The 22,121-nt window shown below is 47.8% G+C and overlaps 2 protein-coding genes across 2 annotated transcripts; both read left to right on the top strand.

The window, feature by feature from the left end:
• Window positions 1–4,413: 4,413 nt before the first annotated feature.
• EMWEY_00020160 (eukaryotic translation initiation factor 3 subunit 8, putative) lies at window positions 4,414–10,496 on the top strand (the record flags this gene model as incomplete). Its single annotated transcript, XM_013480342.1, has 11 exons — window positions 4,414–4,494; window positions 4,981–5,161; window positions 5,410–5,696; window positions 6,000–6,165; window positions 6,656–7,412; window positions 7,657–7,793; window positions 8,248–8,629; window positions 8,871–9,177; window positions 9,332–9,421; window positions 9,704–9,870; window positions 10,169–10,496. 11 exons carry the CDS (start codon window positions 4,414–4,416, stop codon window positions 10,494–10,496), a joined length of 2,883 nt encoding a protein of 960 aa, XP_013335796.1.
• A 3,314-nt stretch (window positions 10,497–13,810) lies between these two features.
• EMWEY_00020150 (hypothetical protein, conserved) lies at window positions 13,811–19,025 on the top strand (the record flags this gene model as incomplete). Its single annotated transcript, XM_013480341.1, has 10 exons — window positions 13,811–13,968; window positions 14,293–14,445; window positions 14,894–15,148; window positions 16,161–16,233; window positions 16,504–16,616; window positions 16,926–17,021; window positions 17,587–17,695; window positions 17,923–18,064; window positions 18,190–18,518; window positions 18,903–19,025. 10 exons carry the CDS (start codon window positions 13,811–13,813, stop codon window positions 19,023–19,025), a joined length of 1,551 nt encoding a protein of 516 aa, XP_013335795.1.
• Between the last annotated feature and the right edge of the window lie 3,096 nt (window positions 19,026–22,121).

Genomic DNA, 22,121 nt, shown 5'->3' with positions numbered 1-22,121 from the left:
GACAGTCTCACAAAACGATAGGAAGTATATTAAAGTTGATGTGAAGTGTCTGGTGAGGCTCATTGCGACTCATTCTGCGTCCTCTCTCCATACACGTTGCCTTCTTTCACTGCGTATATCCATGAAAATTCAACTGGGACCACCCAAGGAATGAATTTTCAATCATCTGACGCTAGATATGGGAACCTCGGAACGCTCGTAATGTGCGTGGAAATGCAACTACACGCAAGACGGGAACCTCCGACTGGCCTCCATTTTAGCCATATCGGATTCGGACCACGCTACAGAGATACAAAACATTAAGGTGCTCCTTAGCTGCATGGAGAAAGGGCACATTTGTGATTTTACGAACCATCGACTCTCACGTAACAGTTGTATATGCGGGTGCTGCTACTGTCTTACACTTCCGGGCTGAACACAAGCACTCACCTTGGCCAAGTATGTAACAGCCAAGCCCTCATTAGTTGGGCCCAAGAAGTTGGTATCGACTCCACGTTGCAGTTCAACAGGCGCACACGAAGCCAATTGCTACAAGTGTACACCCTAGTTGTCATATGTAGTTATGCAACAAAGTGGTGTATCTGTTGCCGGAGTGCAGCGGAATATATAAAAACTGGTAACCGAAGTCAAACGATGAGTGGGATGCACGACACTGCAGGCTGCCAAGTTGTTGGTGGACTGATGAACTGGGAGAATTCGAAACTGTCGCATGCCCAAAACCGTGCAGGGGGCAACTCGATCAAGAGGTATATTCTATTCCTTCGCTATACATGGATTGTTTCCAGACAAGCTAGTTGGCAGTTTAACTTTGTCTCCCCCTACCAGTTCTTCCACTTTCCCCTCAAGTTCCTCTTCAAGATTGAGGAGCTTCCTGTAACTTTGAAGGAAGCTTGTGGCTGCGCCTCGAATGGCTTTCATGAAATGTACTGGGCGTCCAGCGGGTTCCCGGCCCTCGGGAAGTCCCTGGTTGTTTGGTGCATAGAGGAGGTCTTACTCCAACTGTTTCTAGTTGTGTGTATTATTTATCGAGTGTCAAGTGGGCTAAGTTTCCACAAAGGTCTGCTGTTTTCTCTAGACGATCACAAGCGAATAAGCTCACTTTTTGGTGGTTTCCTGCACCACATCTGCGCTCCGTAGTGGTACCTTCACTACTTCAATCTTGATTATTCTACTCTTGTAGTAGAGGGTTTAAGTTTTGTTTGGGGGGCTGAGACTTGCATTATCTAATTGTTTGTCGACACAGAGGCATCAATGGTGTTTTCTGAAGCAAGCAGGAGGCCTGTTAACCGAGCTACCCACAGCAGGCGGAAGACTATGCCGTGGCGAAGTGGTCTACATAGAATCACCGCATCGAAGCAAAGTGACAAGTTGCTGAATGGGCCGCATTGATCTCCACTGGAATTTCGTACGTTTGCTTATCCTCGTCTCGTCTCTTCATTTGCAAGGCCTAGTAGCAGCGAATGCGCCCATGAATAGAGCGTCAGGCTGCCCCTCTTCACCGTACCTTCGCAGAACATACCTAACTAGCAACCTCCCAAAACTAAATCTAGCAACTCCTTACAGACGGAACAAACTTGGGTAAGCACGGAGTTGACACGATGATGGCCTGACGATGCGGCTGCCACAACTCTTGGCCCACATCGGCGGTTAGCTCTCTCCCTTATTGCCGTGGCGATTTTCCTAGCGACGTCTCTCAGAGTGTCATTGTCTAGTTTTGTCAGCTAACCACCTTATTTCATACTTCTGTGAGCACATATGCTACCCAAAGTATCCCTATGCCTTCTGTGTACGGAGTTAACAGTCTGCCATCTCCTCTAACCTCTAATTGTTTTCTTAGCGACTTTGGCGTTCACATAAGAAATAATCATAAGCTGTGTATCTGGGTGTTCTACAAAGCAGTGTTCTGTCTTCTCGACTAAGGAGGTAAAACTCCAACACTTTTCGCTTTATTTATTAAGTGCTCCATTTCCTCGGTGAGTTCAACCATTTTTCTCACCCCCCACTTTGCTGCCAAACGAGTCACGGACTGCCCGTTTCCAGTTTACAACAAGGGCCATTGTTATGGAATGCTTGAGTTTGCCGTTGGACTTTTTGATTATTAAGGACAAAAAATTCGTAATTTAGCGTCTTGTCGGTGGCTTTCACCATTGCTTGTTTTCTTGGCAACCTAGGATCAACCTAGGCTGCAGTTCAGGGCGGGCAACTTACGGGGTCTGAACGTGCTCTGAAAAAACGGTGAGGCTGTTTGGAGACTAGCCACAGTTGTCTTACCTCGCCTTCTAAAGGAAATGATAGCAAGTGCACACAGAGTGACGAGCGACGAGCAAATAGGAAAGAAAAAGAAGCGTGTTTTCAGAGAAGCGGAGGCTTCCTTCGCTGCCTGCCTCGTGGTGTTCGCCGTACTTGAGCCATCATAATGGGGGAAGGTACAGTTTACAGAAATATTCAGCAAGAGGAGATGAGTACACATTCCAGTGCGACGGGGTGTCCAGCACCTTGTGGCCTCCTCAACGTCTGGAGAGTAATGATCTGTGCCCAGTGTGAAAGATAAAAAAGCTTGCACTCTTGGCACATGTTTTGGAGGGAGTCTCAACAAGCATTTCGCACGGTGTAACTGTGTACCGTGGGTCCTTTGGATTCCCCAAGGTCTATTGAAATATGCAATTCAGCCAATTAGTCAAGATAAGGAGCTCCTTGAAAGCAAGTAATCCCCGTCGCCAGTCTGCAGGCTGGCAGACTGGCGACGGGGATTACTTTCAAGGAGCATAGACGTAGTGAACCAAGCGGTTGCCTATCGAGTGTTGCGACTCACCAGGCAGCAAGACAGTACAGTACAAGCACAACGCGCTACTGTTTGTTGCAATCACTAGTGCAGTAGTGAGTTGTTGATGACTTCTGCTTCATATCATGTTTCCTAGATGTGTGCAGGCTTTGTCTTAAATCCGACTAAGTGTTCATGGGCCAATTAAGGCAAAACTATGCTCACAACAAAGTGCCTTTGCAGATCTTTTGCGCTCTGCAGTAGGCTAGACAGCTCTGAATATGATGCTTGCTGCTCGTGCTTACAACGAGGAACCATCTGGTGTCCTCTAATCCACGAACAGCCCCCATCTTAGCCTAGAACTGTCACGAGCTGCAGCAGACTCACTGGAGCATTTCTTCCCGAGAATAGTTTTAACCTTAAGTCTAAGTTCCAGGAGCAAAACACACCACCGTAGGAGGTCCTGTAGGTGCTTGGGAGACGCGTCCTGTCATGCGTTGCACCGTAACACATGCGTGGCTCCTGCAGCGACTCTGGGACTGGAACTTGTCCCACTACTATTGTGAGCTGCAATACAGCCAAAATAATTGAGGTGAAAATTTCTCAAAAGCACTTACACTCCATCCCTAGTCTCCAATGTTCTGAGCGCAGCGGCTCAAATACCTGGAGCTGCGGAAGAGCAGGCAGCAGCGTTACATTTCTTTCATCGCAGCGTGCTGCTGCAACTCAGCGTTCTAGACAGTCACACTTCTGCATGTACGAATAATGTAAACCATTGCTGAGGACAACTGTTCGGGTAACGTTTGCTGACTAGGTTCGTTTGTTGATTCTTCCGCCAACGGCAGGGGGCCCAACATTTTGCAGATAATGCTGCACCTGCTCGGCGACTTCGCGGGGAAGTACTCTAGCGCGATGATGAGTTAAAACTGCAGACAATTCTTGAGCAGTCACATTGCTTCCAGTAGCCCTTTTGGACACAATTAGAATTACACGTAACAACTATAGCCATACCACAACCGAACACCCTGAGGAGCCGCAACGGCGCGCCCAGGCGCCACACTCTACAATGCTGCTTTCCTTGCTTCCGGTTTGCCACATTAAACTATTCTATCCTTCACTGCGCATTTAAAGGGTCGCTTCAGTGAGGGCAGAGCGGCTAGAGTAGCACGGGCTTCCTGCCCCACAATGCGAACCTTTCCCCTTCCGGCTCTAGAGGCGAGAAGAATGAGCATGCTTGCATAATCTTTACTTTTTGTGCTCGAATAAAAACTGTATTCATTGGAAACACCCTTTTCCGCCGGTGAATAGGGCTATACAACGGGAGAGGGACACATGGGGGGCGCCCGTTGTCCTTAGGGCTGGTGGCGGCGGTGGTGGGGCTTTTCTTGACCAACAGAAGTGGAGTGGCCAAGCGTTGCGTTTTGCATGTCCTTTCTCGTGTACTGCAGCGTGTTTTTTCACGGTTTTTTGTGTTTCTTGCATGTAAAACTTGGGCAAACAAAGGAGCAGACGGGTCATTGTTGTTCCGTTTGCCGTAGTGGGCCGCATGGTGCTGCACCCCACGGCGTGTCCGAGTTAAATTCACGCAGCTTCCTCATGCCCTTTCTGCTGCGTAGAGGTTATTATCAGATTTTACCAGTTGTGGCTTTAAAATGCAGTCCAAATTCTGGGCCGCCGGGGCAGAGTCCTCCGAGTCCGAGTACACCTCGGAAAGCGATGATCAGGAGCAGACGGTACGCGCCCCCACTTCTTGGATTCTTTTGCATCTGCTGTTCACATTAGGTTTTGTAAATTTGCACACGTAAAGAATTAGCGTAGACACAATTACCTGTCTATGCAGACACACTGCGTTGCCGAGGTATGCGCGGGCGCACTAGGTGTCTGCGCGCCACGGAGTGTGGCGGGATCATGTTAACGCTTTGCGTTTGGGTCATTTGCATGGTTGTAGGGGCTATAATGTTATTTATTGGACAATGCCGAGGGGTCGTGTGACTATGCCACCATTGGTCTCGTGTTCTCCCGATTACTATGAATGCGTGTGTTTTGTTTCTGTTCGTGTGTTTGGATGGGGCTTTTCCGAACTGTTAAGCTTTTTAAAGTCTCATGTGCACGCATGTATGTACTTGCTTTCGAGCTCAGTTCGCTCACCATTTCATTTCGTTCCTCGGAGTGACGGTGAATCGAACCTCTTGCGGATTTTGTGTTTTGTGTTCAAACAGCAGCAGCAGAAAAAGCCAGTAGCGGCTCCGTCTCGCTGGGCAGCAGCGGAGACGTCTTCAAGTGACGATGAAGGCCGGGTAGTGAAGAGCCTCAAGGACCGCCGGTGGGGCGCCATGAGAGAAGTCATCCGCCAGATGGAAAATCACATGAAAATACTCGACTTTGCTGAGCTCGGGAAGGGTAGGCCTGTAACTAAGTCTGCTGGTTTATTTGCTATAGCATTCCTGCTAGTGTCGCTGCCTTTTATCCACTTCTGTCTTGTCTGCTTCTTCGTGTCCTTGTTCGTGTTGTTCCTTTGTTGGTTCTTTCATTCATGCTGACGCTTCGCCTATCTGGTTTATTCGTTCCTCTGCAATGCATGCTCTGGCCCGTTGTGCTTTTGAGAGTGGAGCGGGTTGCCTTGTCTGCCTATTGCGATGCTTCTACAGACTACGAGACGCTGCTGAAGAGCTACAGCAAGGCTCACCAGGTGATAGAGCAAGAAGGGGTCCCGAATTTTTTCATTCGTGGTCTAGTGGAGCTGGAGGGATTTATTGAGGAGAAGTTGAAGGACAAAGAGAGCTTCAAAAAGCTATCGAGACCCAAAGCACTGGCACTTAACACTCTCAGAGCGAAAGTTCGCAAAACAACAGAGCCTTGGGCCGCCAGCATTTCAGAGTGCAAAGAAAACCCGGAAAAGTTCGAAACGCAAAGCGAGGAGTCGGATGAGGCGGATGTAAGTCGAATTGTGGGGAGATGAAATTCGTGGAATTCGCTCCCCTTTGCTTTATTGTGAGTTGTGCTGTTAAGTCGTAATTTTGTTTTGTCTCAATGGTTATGTGCCTGACACTTTCGACCCGGCTTTTTTTTGTTGTATAGTGCCATTTGCCTGTTTACCTCCGTTTTCTTTACTTGCCTGTTCTGGCAGTCAGTCGTGGTCTGCATCATCTGCAGTTAGTTTGGCTGTTGTTGAGAGGGCGAATTTGTGCGTGTCTCCCTAGCCGTTGTTGGATATTACCGTGTTTTTCTTGTGGTGCAGTCGGATAGTGATTTCAGCGAAGACGAGAGCAGCGAAGAGAGCGAAGTGAGTGAAGACAGCAGCGGCAGCGACTCTGAAGGGGAAGGCAAAGAGCGCAAGGAGAAGGCAGGTGGTTCTGATGATGGCAGCGACTGGTCCGACTCTGAAGCTGATGATGAGAGTCAGGGTGAGGTCGAGAGATTCAATTTCAATCGAGTCTATTATTTCACTTCTGCAAGGGACAAAGAGAGGGCGGCTCTCCTTGTGTCGCTTCTGGAACCGGCTGTTCAGGCGGCAGTGCTGTCGTCACATATCCGCAGTGTATAGAGCCCGAATCTAATGTTCATTGTTGGACTGGATGCAGCTGAGGTCCACAAATATGTTGCAGCTCTGATGAGTATTTTGAGCCTTAGAAGTGCACAGACGGCGGTCTGTGGAGACCGAGAGAGGGACTGCAGCTGCAGTTGTTTATCGATTCCCTGACACGTGCTGGTGTCCGAGCGTAGTAATTCCGTTTGCACTTTATCTCTTCAGCCCAGTTGGACAGCATCTCCTCCTCGTGACTTTATTCAGCATGTTGTGGCTTTGAATAGGTCCATTTGCTCTTTTTTGAATGCTGCGTTGGAATGCGTGATAATAACGGGTATTTGTTTTGTAACTGCTGTGGACCTAAACAGGAGAGGAGGGAGACCGTCAGAAGGATGCAATGGCGAAGTGGGGAGTGCGGGAGGAGAGCGAGCGGAAGCGAGGAAAATCCTCAAAAAAGAAGAGTGGTACGAAAGGAACGAAAACAGCAGCAAAGGAAGTCTCCCAGAGTCCAACAGATGCAGGTTTCTCTACAAAAGACATGGAACATCTGTTCGATAGCACCGATATTAATGAAGAGGTGATCGCGAAGCGCGTGCAGATGGTGGTGGAAAAGAGAGGCCGCAGAGGAGTTGACAAAATGGAACAGATGAGAATTCTGAAGCGGCTCGCTGAACTTGCCGAGACCGTCAGTCCGCAGTGCCATCTGGAGGTGCTGGGGCATTTGATAAGCGCCGAGTTCGACACAACTTCAGGGGTCTTCACCAGCATGCCGCTGCACATCTGGGTTGAGACGTTTTCAGGTGTTAAGTTGCTGCTGTCCATTATGGAGCAGAACAAAGGCGCCTACTTGGTGCCTCTGGCGGGTCTCGCCGAGTCCTCTGCGCCTGAGGAAATTCAGCAGATCTCCGCTTCCATTCTCACGTCCTTCGTAGAGCGTCTTGATGATGACCTCATGAAGTCGTTGCAGTCAATAGACGTACACTCCGACGAATATAAAGAGAGACTGGGCAAGAGCATTGATATTCTAGCGCTTTTGTGGCGCACATTCTGCTTCCTTGATGAGAGGGGCTTCAAGACACAGGCGGCAACTGTTGCCCTCAAAGTCAACGAACACATGCACTACAAGTGGGCCTCAGAATTCTGTCCCTTGCTTCGCAACCAGTTTTACCTCTATGCATTTGCTTTACAAATGGCTTAAATGGTGCCGTTGTCTTGTTTATTGGCATCGTGCAAACAGAAGCTGTGCACTTGGTTTTTACGGAGTGCAGCAGGCACTCCGCACTTCTGATATTCAGTAGGTGGCGGTGCAGCCGCACGAATCAGCTGCATGTGCCCTGTTCATGCATTTGTTCCTGCGTTTTATATGCAGGCCGGACAATATAGCGATAAAAATGTGGGATGTGCTGCGCAAGGAGCTGCCTGAAGAGTTGTGCAAAGATCTTCCGGGAGAGAATATTCCGCCCACTGCCTTCATTGAGACACTCACGCGTTATGTGTTCAAGCACTGTACGTTTCTGCATGCGACAATGCATGCCTATTCATTTGAATTTTCTCTGGAGCTGCAGTGTGAACGCCTCTTTTCGACTTTGTGCAACAGGGTGGTGTGGTGAACAAGGCAGGAGACACCCCTTGGATATGTATATTCACGCGTGCATCTCACTATCAGGATTTCAGATGTTTTGATTTGATGCTTCGATACGCTGTCTGCCCCGTTATGCTTACTGCAGTGCGAGTGTTAGAACCGACTGCAGTTATTATTACCATTTCTACTTTTAAGTTTTTTTTGCGTCAGCAGTAGATGGTGAACAGTGTGGATTTGCTTCCAGATGATATTCAGTGGAAACGCTGTGCTCGTGCTGCGAAACCCGTCTGTGTTTGTTTGAAGTAAAATCCAAGTGATGTAGTTGCAAACGAATTATGAGGGTAATTTGTCGCATGGTTTGGTGTTTTTTGTCTGCAGCTGCGAGTCAGAGGGAGAAGATCCGAGCCCTTCTGCACGTGGCTTACAGCAAGAGCTTGCATGAAGATTATTATCAAGCGCGCGATTTGATGCACACCCCGAACATTCAGGAGTTGGCAATGCAGACAGACATATCGACGCAGATACTGTACAACCGGAATTTGGTGCAGCTGGGTCTCTGTGCTTTCCGCAACGGACTTATCCAAGATGCACACGCATGCTTGTCACAGATATGCCCCAAACACAAGGAGTTGCTGGCCCAGGGACTGTCGAACCTCAAGAATGTCGAACGCACACAGGAACAAGAAAGAGCAGAAAAGCGAAGACTCCTCCCGTACCACATGCACATCAGCATGGAGCTCATCGAATGCGTTCACAACATGTACGGCCACATTTCCCCCTGAAATATATCTATAGTTTAGGGTTCATGCGACGGAAGAACATGTTAATTGGCGACTTTGATCCTGGGGTTTCGGGCGGACTGTTCAGCGGGGACACTTCTTCCGGACTTAACGCGCATGCGGTGCGCGTTCCTACTGTTCTACTTGTGTCTGCTTTGCGCCAGTTCTCTTCGTTTTGGGGAGATGGTTTACGTCTGATCTTGGGTTTTATCTTTTTTGCAGCTGCGCGATGTTGCTGGAGGTGCCGCACATGGCGCACGACGCATTCGACCCGCGAAAGCGGCCGATAAGCAAACACTTTCGGCGAATGCTGGAAATGTACGACCGCCAAACGTTCGTTGGACCCCCAGAAAATCCCAGAGAAACTGTCATGGCCGCTACGAAGGCGCTGCAGCGCGGTGATTGGAATGACTGCGCACGCCACCTCTGGAGCCTTAGCATTTGGGACAAAATGTACAACAAAGAGCATATTCAACAAATGCTCCTTCAAAAGATCAAAGCAGAAGCCATGCGCACATACATCTTTACCGTGAGTTGCAAGCCTTAAGGCCCCACTGCAAGCATGCATGGCCTCCTACTTACTGGGGTCTGCTACCGTTGGGCAGGGCCCATTGGGTTTTCTTTTGAGGGCTTGCTGCTTCATTCGGGGATTTGTTGGTTTGGGCACATGCGCGTTTCTGCAGTATCTTCCGCTGTATGACTCGTTTGCAATCGGACAGTTGGCTAGTATGTTTGAGCTTTCCTTAAATGCCGTCCACTCGATCGTCAGCAAGGTAAATGGAGACGAACACAGAAAATTTTATGGAAGGGCTGCGAGCCCCACTCAGCATAAAAGCACGCCGTCGGTGTGTATATATATGGACATGGGCATGCGTATATGTATCAGCACATACATATATATATTTAATATATGCGTCTGTTAAGCGTGGGTGTGTACCACTAATGTTCAAGCTGTTGCCTGTGGTTTACTTATGCCAATTGGTTTCGTGCCCATGGTGGTGTATGCCTTAAATGTTTAAGATTTGGGGATTTGCGCATATGTTGATGCGTTTCAGATGATGATAAACGAGGAGATTCACGCCAGTTGGGATGAGACAAGTCAATATATTTTAATCAGCCGAGTGAAACACACGCGGCTGCAGCAGCTGGCGTTGACTCTTGCAGAGAATGTGGCGAATGCTGTGGAGCAGAATGAACTGACGTTGAACATGAAAAACCCAAAGTGCGTCCTTTTCTAGGGGCTAGGGTCAAAGGTTGGGGGTTAGGTTTTTCGATAGCCAGCAGCCAAAGCAACGCCTTGTTGGTTTCACCACATACCCCACAGGGATGTTAGCTGGTGGTTGTCGGGGTTGCTTGACTGTGCCTGTGATCGCGAGTTGCATGCTGCCTCTGCTTGTGCAGTATCTGCAACTGCATCAGCGTCCGTTGACCTCTCATTGTGTTTGTTTTTAATTTTGTGCAACTAAATTTCGATGCGATGAACATGCATTTTTGTGCGCGCTCCCTTGTATTTTCTTCAGATTCGCGTTGACGCACGAGCGCCGCTTCCAGCGTGAGACGGATCGCGTGGGTTGGGGGTCTCGCGATAGAGAGGACGGCATGGGCCACCGCAGCAGGCCGGGATTTAGAGGGCGCGCGGGTTTGAACCCGTTGGGGGCGCGGGGGAGAGTAACAGGAAGGGGGACATATCGCGGCAGCGGGTTTAGAAGCAACCGAGGCACAGGGGGTGACTACAGAGGCGATTACAGAGACAACAGAGGAGGAGATAACAGAAACGACTTCAAAAACAATCTTGAACAAAGAGATCCCTTCCGCATTAAATTCTCAAGTCCCCTTACCTACAACTGAGCAAACACAGTCAGCTGCAGACACCCGCAGTGCCACAAAAGAGGTGTGCGTACGGCGGGATGTGTCAGCAGCACTCAGCTGTACAGACAGCTGGAAAGAATGGGAGACAACGATAACTCGTTTTGCTGTGCATGCAGATTGACATGTATATATGTACCTCCGGCCAGCTGTACAGACAGCATGCCGCCGTACTTGCAGTTGTATTTGCGTACAGCTGTACGCGCTTGCCCAGCAGATAAATTTAAGGAATTTAAGTGCATGGATGATTTCACAGAAGGCAGAGCAGGGAGCTGGGGCGTTGCAGACGCTGTTGGATGCGCAGTGTATGTACAGCTGGCGGCGGAGGGGACCCAAAGGCCTCTGTGCTTAGTGCTGCTACAGTTGCAGCGAGAGGTGTGGCGATTTTAAGGGCTATATAATGACAACAACGACATAATCAATTGCCTTTTGTTTATGCTTCTGTACAATTTGCGACGCAGACACGATTGAGACATACAGTGAAGACAGCACTCGTAACCAGTTAGCGTACTTTAATGTAGATGCTGATTTATCTCTAGCACGATGCATCTGCTTCATGCGCAGTGGGCCAGTTGGTTACCTTTCGCCTCATGGAGCGCGTCAGCTGAGTGTACATACAGCTGGCGTCCCGATTTAATTGCTGAGAGGCAACAAAAACATGGCTGCTTTCTAAACGCAAAGCAGCCACGCCGCCCAGCCCCTGGTGGTTACAAGTGTTCGCCATCGGGTTAAGTGCGAGCGCATATTTATGTCATTGTTTACAGTTCGGTACATGTGTGCGCATCTCTATCAGTATTTACTACTATGGCGTTGCGTTTTTAGTATTCACTGAGCGAACTGAGTTAAACTACCTTGTATATGTGGACAAGTGAGCGCTCTCATGATTGTTTTACTGTTTTCCGTGAAGCTGCTGAATATGTGCAGCTGTAGATATCAACTTTGGCGAGCATATTTGCTTATGTGCACTTGTGTGCGGATCCACATTTCCGTATTTTAGATTGGACGAGCTTTCTACGGGTTTTCGGTTCTCCACATTGCAGCAGCAGGCTTGCCGATGGTTTGAGTTATTCGTGTTGCAGCACGAACTGCCTGCAGGCATTAGCGTTGGTGCCCGTCTTTTCTCGCAGACGTATCTGTCTATTAACCTATTTCTTCAGTGTATGACGCCAGAGGCGATGCTCCCAGTCTCCGTGTTGAGAGGGCTGCGGGTTTTGCTGCTGTTCTGTTTCTGCGTGCTGCAGTCTTCAGAGCTGCGCCTATAATGGCAACTGGCGAATATTCATTGCGCTGTGTCAGCCTAACAGCTTCTCAGTTGCTGGCAGGTGTTACGAGGCGCAAACAACCAACGCAAACAAACGAACAATCAATTCATGTATATTCCAACGAGACGAAGAACAGATATAAGACGTTGAAGAAGAGAGTCAGCTCATGTATGCCTGCGATGCTTGCCCTCGGCTGTCTGAGTTCTTCTGCATAAGTGGAGCATCTGTTGTTGCTTAGTGTTTATTGCAAAAGGAAGCTGGTTAGGGTGCCCTGGATTCGTTGGCGATTAGTTTGTGTCCCGGTTGCATTTGGCATTTCTAAATTTGCTTTCATATTCCTACAGCAACAACAAACGAGCGAGTAATATAACTTCATCTAGTCATCATACACTGTTGGGTTTTGTAGAACACGCTCTTCTAAAACAACATAATTGTGTATTCATACCTGGTATTCTCATAGAATATCGTTAGTTGCCAGGTGCGGAGCTTCCAGCTTGCGTCTTGATACAGCTGGGGGTTTTGCAGCTGCTCTGTTTCTGCGTGCTGCAGTCGTCAGAGCTGCTCCTTAAAAGGCTGCTGGCGAATACTCATTGCGCTGTGTCAGCCTAACAGCATTACAGCAGCTGGCAGGTGTTACGAGGCGCAAACAAACAAGTTAAACAACAAGTTAACACGTGAATAGGCTTACACAGCAACATAAGGGAAACACGTAGGGCAGGCATTCAACTAGCTCAGACGAAGCTCCTTCTGAGCCCACTAATGGCTTTCCTAACGAAGAAAGCTCCTGCATTGTGTATGGTGGCCGGTGCTGAATGAATAAATCTCGGATGCATGCTTGCAAGGTTAGAGTGCATGTGTACGTTTATGTACATTCATCTGTATTCATGGATATATAGTGATATATTCATAGTTGTTTGAGGCCCTCGTCTGTGCAAGACACTACGCAACGCCTTTGGCTTGGCGTTCAGGGTGTTACTCGCATGTCGGCGGCTAATCTCTGAGTAGCTGAGGAACTTGTGATGCGACAGTCCCTGGATGGCTTCTTGTTCTCCAATCAGGATAAGCTGTAGTTGTGAATTGTAGCTAGACAGTGGTATGCATGTGTTGGCATTTGGACCCGCCTTGTGATGTGTACTGCGGGTGTTAAGGGACGTAACTGGGCTCAATTACTGTATAATTCACGAAATAGAAATATACAAAAACATCAGAGGAGGTGAATTCGGTGGCCGCCATACCAACACAGTCACCTAATGTGTTGGGTTATACGGCGCGGTAGCATCAGGGATAGAGAGGGCATACGGTATCGTTAGTGTACTTCACTTCACGTATGGTACAGCGACACCGAACCGAACGCTTTATTTAGCCTTTTCAGTAAACATAATAAGCACTTTATGCTCCATATGCTCACATTCTAACAACTGCAGACGCCGCTCCACGCAGGGACTCCGCATTTGCCCTTGGGTTGGCGTGGTCTGTTTCAGCGGAGTCCTTCGTTTTAATTACAACAGACTGGAGTTTTGAATAATGTTAAATTAATAGTAGACACTCTGGCAGTCGCTGCAACGTAAAGAAGACGATATCAACTGTCTGGGGCCCCCCGGCGCTGACCAGCTATCGTGACTGCTTGCTGCTGCATTATTTGATAAAGCGTCTCCAGCTAGAAACAAGGAAATAAAAAATTTCAGCTTATTTGCCTTTTTTCTTGAGGGGTGAACAAGATATCTTACGGCAACACTTTATCCCTAGCGGTCCGCCCTGGGGCTCCTGAATATCGGTGTCATCGAAATCGGTTTTCTGAAACTGAACATAATTAACTCACCACCAACAGAAACGACCACGAAATGAATATCAATTCCTCTTACTAGCTTGCATTTTAGAGGAGCTGAGTGCATCTGTGCTGCTCTTCCATTCCTTAAATATCGGCATTATTTGCTGTTTCCTTGCAAGCATTGCCGGTTCTATACTTGGCTCCCTCTACCATTTTAGCCCATTATAGCAGCTTCTGTGGGCGGTACGGGTTGCATGTACACCCGCATGCAGCTCCACAATGGGCAGCAGCAGACTGAGGCCTCTGCGCCACCGTCTCCTGTGCTTTCTGTCGGTTTCTGGGACGCCTTCGCAGCGGGGTGTATGTGGAGCGAGCCGGTATTGGCTGCACTTTCTTTCTCTCCTCTAGGCAAAGACCACATCTTGTACGTTTTGCCACTCGTCTTTCGCATCTGTTTGCACACCATAAGCCGACATTTCACCTTACACCTGCATATACCATATACACTGCATACTATATGCATGAGGAGTGCGGTGCGAGGAGAGGGGAAAAGGGGAGGATTGTATCGACGCATTGGCAGGTCGTTAGAGTCTTCTTCTGCTCCTACTTCATTGCAATTTTACCCTTTCTGCAGGCGCAGCCACAGCTACAGGTATAGCTGTTGCTGCTCTGGCGGCGGCAGCAGCTTTTGCAGTGTGTTGGCTTACTGCGTCTTTTCGTCTGTTTTGTGCCTCGCAATACACCTCAGGGTCCTCGCGACAGACGGTAGCATCCAAGTTAAAACTAAAGAGAATACGCCCTCCAAAAAAAATGCAGCAGACGGCGCCAAGGAACAGCAGGAAGAGCAACAGCAGCACCTGGCAGGTGGCGGAGGAGAGCAGCAGCAGAGTGAAGAAAATCGGTCTCGCTACCAATATGGCCGGCTGTTGATGCGACGAGAGACGGTCCCCTGCAAACCTGAGTTTTTGATTAACAAATATTTATCATTAGCCGTTTACTCCAAATGTTCCCTCAAGTGTGCAGACAGCACGGAGACCAACAAACAGCACACTGCAAGCACATAAAAAACAAGCAAATATACAAAGAAAGAATCAAACACACTGCGGTCAACACAAACCTTACAGCAAAATGCACACAGTATCAGCACAGCATGATCCGCCCCACTTTCAGTGTACATGGTGACTCACAAATGATTTATAGACATACACCGATACGTGATATATCTCATATATACATATATATAACAACGTATATATGCAGGCAGTTATGTGACTGTATGCGTATGCATATGCAATATTCTTATACATGTGTAACATGTGCATGCAATATCTCTACATGCGGGTTTGCAGGGGTCGTTGGACTCCAGTGGTGACAGAATTGCAGCTGCTGCCGGGCCAGTGGTCACGACCGAGGTGTCAGCTGGTCATGCAGCCTCACCGCCTGTATGCAGCAGAGAGCGGCGGCGAAGAGGCTCCAAAGCATCGGGGAAATTCCCCTAGCAAGAGCACAGAAGAAACAAAGAGAACCCCATCAGAGGGGCAACTACCCACAGCTGCGGCCGCCAAACGCGCCAAGAAGAACAATGGGAGTAGTAACGAAGGCAGGTCCATCCACTCAAATTACATATCTATTCATGTACATTAGCATAAGAATGTTCATATGCATATCTGTGTATATAAGAATGTTCATATGCATATCTGTGTATATTTAGCTAAATATAAAGGTAGATAGGTGGATATGAAATGTTATTCAATGGTGCCACCGAAAGCAGTCTCTGCTTAGTGCCTGGAATATGCATGCATTAGTTGGGGGTGGGCAAGAAATATTCGTTTTATGGGCTGTTTCTGTCTTCTCGTATGCAGCCAAAGACACAATTGTCTATGCACGCAGTCGCGGGGGCCCTGTGGCTACAGCTCGTCGGGGTGTACGTACAGCTATTGCAGAACTCCATTTATATTCTCATCACTGGGAGCTATTGGCTCGCATTTCTTACAAGTCCGCAGCAGCAACAGCACAAAGCTCTTCCATGCACTTAATGCAGCAACTGAATACTCTACATACACAACAACACAATACAGTAATGTAGAAGGAAATGCCTGTTCAAATAATGCTGTGTAGTGCTTATTTGCTGATGCTGCTGTTGTTCGGCTGTAGGTTTGTGCTTTTGTTGTGGTTGTGATGCCTTTTCCTTTGGAACACAAGACAATGTATTTGCTTGTAGTGTACTGCATTAGGGTGAAGTCTCTTCTCTGTTTTGCCAGTCCTTGGACTGATAGACTTGCGCCTCTGTTTACTCTCTTACTGTGCTGTATCGTGCTGTATTGTGTCGAATTGTGACGTGCTGCTCTGCAATGCGTTGTATTGTGTTGTGTTTCTTTATCCAGCATTGCCTTGTGTTGTGCTGCGTTAAAGGATTGCCGAGGCAGGGCTGGTTGTAGGGCATGTGCTGACATATTGCTTGTCCTCTGGTGTCTGCGTTTTCAGCCTGTCTTTGCTATCTGAATTTATATGCTTTACTGCGTGCATATTTGTCATCTTTTGCTTATCGTTGTTTCCGTTCATCCTTGTTCACTTGTTCGTTTTCGGTCTCTGCCTTTCTGCTTTTTCTGTTGTTAGGAGTGAAATCAAGACATTTGCAAACGCTAAAGGTGAAAGCATCCTTTTTACAGTCCATCTTATCGATGCACAGGTCAGCTGAGGCCTAGGGTCCTTTAGGGTTTGGGGTGCAGCATATGGTCTGCCTTCTGCGCGCTGAGGTGTACAGATACTAATGAAGAGGGGGCGATTTAGATGGACTGTTTTCTTCTTGAAAGCGCCAAATAGGCTGCTGCTGCTCTTGCTGCTGCAGCTGTTGTTGTTGCCGTCGATGTTCTTCGTTCTGCCTTTTGCTGTTGCACTTACGGTTGCTCTGATTTCTGCTCATGCTGTTGCTACCTCTGGTGCTGATGGCTCATTATAGGCGACAGAGATTCGAGCGACATTCTTCGGCCGTGCTGCATCTCACTGGCATCCCCGTTTGTCGGTGGGCAAGGTCTACACTTTCAGCAAAGGCACTCTGCAACGTGCTAACAGGTGCACTGCAACTTCATATTTATATTTGCTCACTTCTTTATGAAATGCCATCGTACCGCATGAGTAATAGTAGGTGGTGTATGATATAGTGTATATATGTATCTATCTTGTTGCTCTTGTTTATATGATTACACAGTAGGCTGATGACATAAAGGCATGATTACATTGTTTTCGCGTAATGCCGAAAACAGTTGTTTTTGTTTGCAACCGCACGAGTATTGTTTCCCAAGGAGTCATCGTACACCAGCACGCCAGTGGCACTAAAGATGTTCTTTGTGCTTTTTGTGTTGTCTGCGTATGTTTCTCGAGGCTTCACAACTCGCTGCCGCACGAGGTCCAAATCAAATTTGATGCTTCAGTAGAAATAGATGAAGTGGGGGACGACCCGTCAATTCCTCTGCAAAAGTACGGGGAGCCAGCTGTCTGTACACCCGGCAACTCACTACACTTCTTTCGTTCGCCTTTCCTCTTGTTTGCCATATCTCTCCTCACTTCAGGCTGTTGTGTTTGCGTGTGACTACACATGACACCTACAAATTTCTGCAAACATGAGCTTGCTCACTCCGTCCTTTGCTTTGCACCCGTGCATTCCTGTTTGTCTTCTGCCGCCTCCTGTTTGTTGACGGGCGTTTAGTTTCTTCCTGTAGTTTTGCTTACCCTCCCTTTATTTTCCTTATTTTCCATTTTCTTCTTTGGATGTTTTCGTTTGTTCGCTGCGTTTGGGGGCTCTGTGGGGTTGAGTTGCCGAAAAGTAATTGGTAAAATACAAAATATTTACTAAATTTTGTATCTATTTGTTCCCGTCAAAAGCATCTTTACGGTGACAGCTATCCCGTTGTTTGCAGCGGATTATATGGTTTGAGGTGTTTTGGAATTTTTTGCGGCTTTTTGGCTGCGTCTTGTTTATTCGGCCGGTGGGGTGTCTATGTTGATTAGGGCTGAATGTGCCCTTGCCTGTGTGCTGCATCAGATTTGAGCGGGTGTATTTGGGGGACCTTCCGCGGTTTCCTCCCGGGAGCGTGGTGGACGTGTTGGGATTTGTCGTGGGAGCGAAAGAGGTTGAAACGGTTTTGTCTCGGGTGGGTTGCTTGTTTTCGGTTGCAGTAGTTTAGCTAGTATAAGAAAATAATTTAAAACACCTAAAGCACCATGCAGATCCATGACGGCGTAGCTTTAGGGAGCGCTGACAACATTAAACAAAAATGAGAACTACTGGCGTACTGACGTGCACGAACGCATGCGCTGGCCAGAGGCGAATTGCTACTTGTTCACTTCAGATTCTATTTCTTTTTGGGTTTTGGAACAGACGAAAAATGAACAACTCCTTAGAAGAGAGTTGACGCTCCTAGATGCCTCGGAGTCGCCTGTTTTCTTCACTCTCTTTGGCGCCCAGGCGCTTCAGCTGCCGCATTCTGCTTTAGAAGACAATCCGTTGGTTGCTATCAAGGGTAAGGACATCAAATCTGTTTCTCCATGACGAACACTTAGGGATGGTGCATGCACCATCCGTTGAATGCATCATACGTGCATCATTCGTTTGCTTTTGGTTTTTATCGGGCTTTTGTGAGGTTAGGTGCTAAAGTTCAGGAATACGGGGGCCGGAGCTGTCTGGTTTCTTCTGCTCAAATGCAGATCACTTTCTTGCAGCGGGCACATGCAACAGAAACAAATAGAAGTACCAGGGCAGCAGCAGCACCAGCAACACAGAGGCAAATGCAAGCCGAAAAAGAAACGACAGAAGAAAACATGGCGCATACAGGAGGTTCGTCCCGCACGCAAACCCCAATTTTCGCAGGCGTTGCTGCAGCAGATGTGCAAGGAGAGTTGGACTGGTTTTCTGCAAAGGGAGCAGCCATTCTGAACACCCTAGAGGACTATGGCCCGAAGGCGGCGTTTCCTCTTGTAAGTGTCCCATCTCTCTGGGCTTCTTTCTGCCTCATTTAATCTACCGTTCTGCTCGACGGATGAACGCACTTTTGGTGTTTATATGCCGTTGTTAACACCTGTCGGTGTTTGTGTTGGTGTTGTGCTGACTCAAATGTTGCATTTGCACGCAGAATTATCTATGTACCTGTTCCGTTTATTTATCTTAGTCGGTGCCCTGAGTGCATGTCTGTCGATAATATATCCATATGTACTTGTGCATTCGTGTACATACAAATTTGTACCCCTGGCAGCCTGAGACTTGTACGGATGGTGTTTGCCCCGGGGCCCGCTACATGCTCACGGACATGCTTGCGTTCCATGCGTTGCATGCATTTCTGTGCGTGGAGCGCTGCTCTACAGACACTGGGGGAGGTTGGGCGAGCAGTGCAGCATCTGCACTTGGAGGAGGTGGGGTCGAGCAGGGCGTTCAACGTCATAGGTAGCCTCTTGGACCTGCAGGGGGCGCATCTCTTCTGGCTGTGAGCAGCGCATGTAAATAGCTGCAATCAAGGCATTTGTACATGGTTAAGATACCTAAACAGAGACACACACAACGGCGAGAGCTCCCTACATGGGTTCGGGAAGATGATCAGCCTCAGACAGAACACAGCTAACACGCAGTATTCAGGGCTTGGGGTTTATATTTTATGGTCTAGCATAGAGTGCGTTCCGACGAATACCAGCAGCGGCACGGTTGCAAGGACTGACAGACGAAATCTTCAGAGGCAGCGCAAACAGGTACACAACAAGAGCTTCCTTGGGAGAGGAGCATACTAGCGACGATATATAAACATGACCAATTGTTTAGTCTCCTTTTACTGCTTCTTCAGCGCCTGCCCACAGTGTAAGCGGAAACTGCAGAAGAACGCCTCAAATATTTCAACTGTGGGGCTCCTTAACTGTACCTTCTGCCGAAAGGCAGTAAAACCAGAACAGCGGTGAGGCAGGCGGGAGTTAGCTTTTAAGACGTTCTATGTTTTGTTATTTGTTGATTCAGTGTTGCTTGCTTTTTGTTTAGCGAATGTTGCTTGTTTTCTATTCGTTTTTTGACTTCAATTCGTGTTGTTATTTGTTGATTGATTGTTGCTTGTATTGCTATTGCTTATTGACTTTTGTTCGTTGGTGCTTGTGATGTGGTTTGTTTGTTGATTGGTGCGTGCTTATTTTTGTCCTCGTTTGTCCATGGTTGCTTTTGTGTCCACTTTTATGTGTTTTTTATGCACTTGTGTTTCCGTGTTCGTATATGTTCCTTTTGCTTTGTCTTGCGTTCGCGTGTTCGTTTCCCTCTTTGATAGTGTTCAAGATTGTTTGGTGTTGTGCCTGTCTTTGCGCGTCTGCTTTGTTTGTCTTTTTATTTTTGATGCGCGTTTGTTTTTGCGTGATTTTGCTTGTGTCTGTCCTAGTATTCATTTGCGTGTTTGCATATGCCTAACTCCCCTTCTCTTCGCCTCTGCCTTCGCGACCCTTTTAATTTCTTGCATCTCTTTTGCGAGTCTCTCTGCCAGTCAATCTCTGTGTCAGTGACTCTGTGTTGTTCTGCGTCTCTCTCTCTCGGTCACTCCGAATTGCGTCTAAGCCTGTCTCTCTCTCTCTCTCTCTCTCTCTCTCTCTTTCCGCCCTTGTCGTTCCGACTGTTTCTCTTGCCTTCTCGCTGCCTTTCTTTCATCGAAGCTTATTTCGAAGGAGGCATAGTTGGTTTTGATGCAGCGCGCATATGTCACACTGTGCATACACTACAATGTCTACAGGTGGAAGTTGGCGTTGAAGTTAATTGACAGTTGGGGGACCCTCGATTGCGTCGCTTTGGGGAGGCAGGGACAGGTAGACCTCCCCGCTGCTGTTGCTACTCTTGTCGTTGCTTGCCAGCCATATCCTTCAAGCAGGTCTCCTCCGTGCTCCCATTTGCCACTTTTTCACTGTTAGTTTGGTCCCCTTCCCGATGATGCTGCTGGTGATGATGGTGGGGTCATTATTCTCTTTCTTTCTTTTGGTTTTTTGCTTGCGCTCTTACGTTTGATTTTGTTCTTGCTGGGGAAGTTGTTGGGATTGCTGCTGCTTCTTACAGCCGCTTTACGGTGCTTTTACCTGCCCTTCTTCTAGTTGTAATTGTGTCCGTTATTGCTGTTCGATTAGTCTAATTTTTCCCTTATTGTTTTCGCCCTGTTTGTTTGAACACCCCAGGAAATCATGAAAGTAGTTGACGTTACTGCCGAAGGCCTCAGCAAGCTCGAGGCAGGAGGCAGAGATACTCGGGGCCGAACGTTCGACGATATTTTGAATCAACTCATTTTTTCCGTGAGCAATATTAAACCACTTGCAGAATTACAATAAAGCAGCAGTAGCAACAACAGTAATAGCAGCAGTACCAGCGCCTGCAACAACAACAGCAAAGCAGTGGGAGGAATACTAGCATCAATAATTAGCAGCACCAGCGGAAGAAGCAGTAGCAGCAGCAATACCAATAACAGCATTAGCATTAGTAGCAGCGGCATCAGGTGTAGCGGCAACAGAATCACTAGGAACAACAATAACTGTGGCCGGAGTTATGCGATTTTTTGCAAAAGCAGTTCTCGAATGCGCTTTGCGAGGTGTTAAACCCTGTTAAAACCTGAGCCCCAGACCACACCCCCTACAACTTTGAAGATATGCAGGGAAGCGGTGTTTGTGCCTAATTTATTTTCTTCTATTGTTTCCTTAGGAATTCAGGTTGGATCTTGTCGCAAAGTGTGACGTCTACAAGGATAGAAAGACAGTGCAGATAGTAAGACTGCACCTGAAATCGAAACCCTGAACCGTAAACCCTTAGCCCTATCTTGTATGTATGTATACGCGCACAGGTACTGCATCAGGCAGTTTGAGAGCAAGTGGCGTTCACCTCCCTTGTCTTCTGGGTTTAGGGCCAACTGCGTAGCGTTAGGGTTTAGGATTCGCTGCGTATGATTTACGGTCCAAGCTTTACTGCTCAGGGTATGGAGTTTGGCTTTGGATTGTTCATCTGGTTTGATACGTGTTTATTTCTCAGCTTGTCCAAGGGGCTGTGCACACGGCAGAAGACCCGTGGCTACAAGTGCAAGATAGCGTGCGCCTTACAGAACGACTGCTCGCAACTATCTGTGTTGCGGGTCAGCAGCATTAGCTCTAAACACCAAACCACCGCAAACTCACGCAAACTTCTTGCTGTCAACAGCTGTACATCTAGTTGGTGGGACGCTCTTCGCCTGGAGGCTTCTACCCGACATCCGGCGTTGCATCTCCTGGAGATGCATTGAACGATAGTTTGCTTTAATACTACTTTGTTTTTGAGGCGATTTTTCATTAAGCTTTTGTTTGTATATCTCTCAACAGACAAAGGACTCATATGTTTCTTTGGAGTTTGCTTTTACGCGCATTGTTCCCCTATGCATAGGTTTGTAGGTTTAGACGGGGGCGATTACCTGGAGCGGAATTCTGCTGCAAGGTAGCGCAATTCAATGTTCGGATACATTTAGTGGGAAATGAAGAAAGAAGCAAAAGTTTACCAAGAGCACTAATTTAAGTGTTTGGCAGTTTTGGGTGGGTGGGTTTTGGGGGGGAGGGCGG

Source organism: Eimeria maxima, genomic scaffold (genome assembly GCF_000499605.1).
Source record: "Eimeria maxima Weybridge genomic scaffold, Emw_scaff183, whole genome shotgun sequence".
In the NCBI taxonomy this organism is placed as follows: domain Eukaryota; phylum Apicomplexa; class Conoidasida; order Eucoccidiorida; family Eimeriidae; genus Eimeria; species Eimeria maxima.
This window is presented reverse-complemented; position numbering and strand designations above follow the sequence as displayed.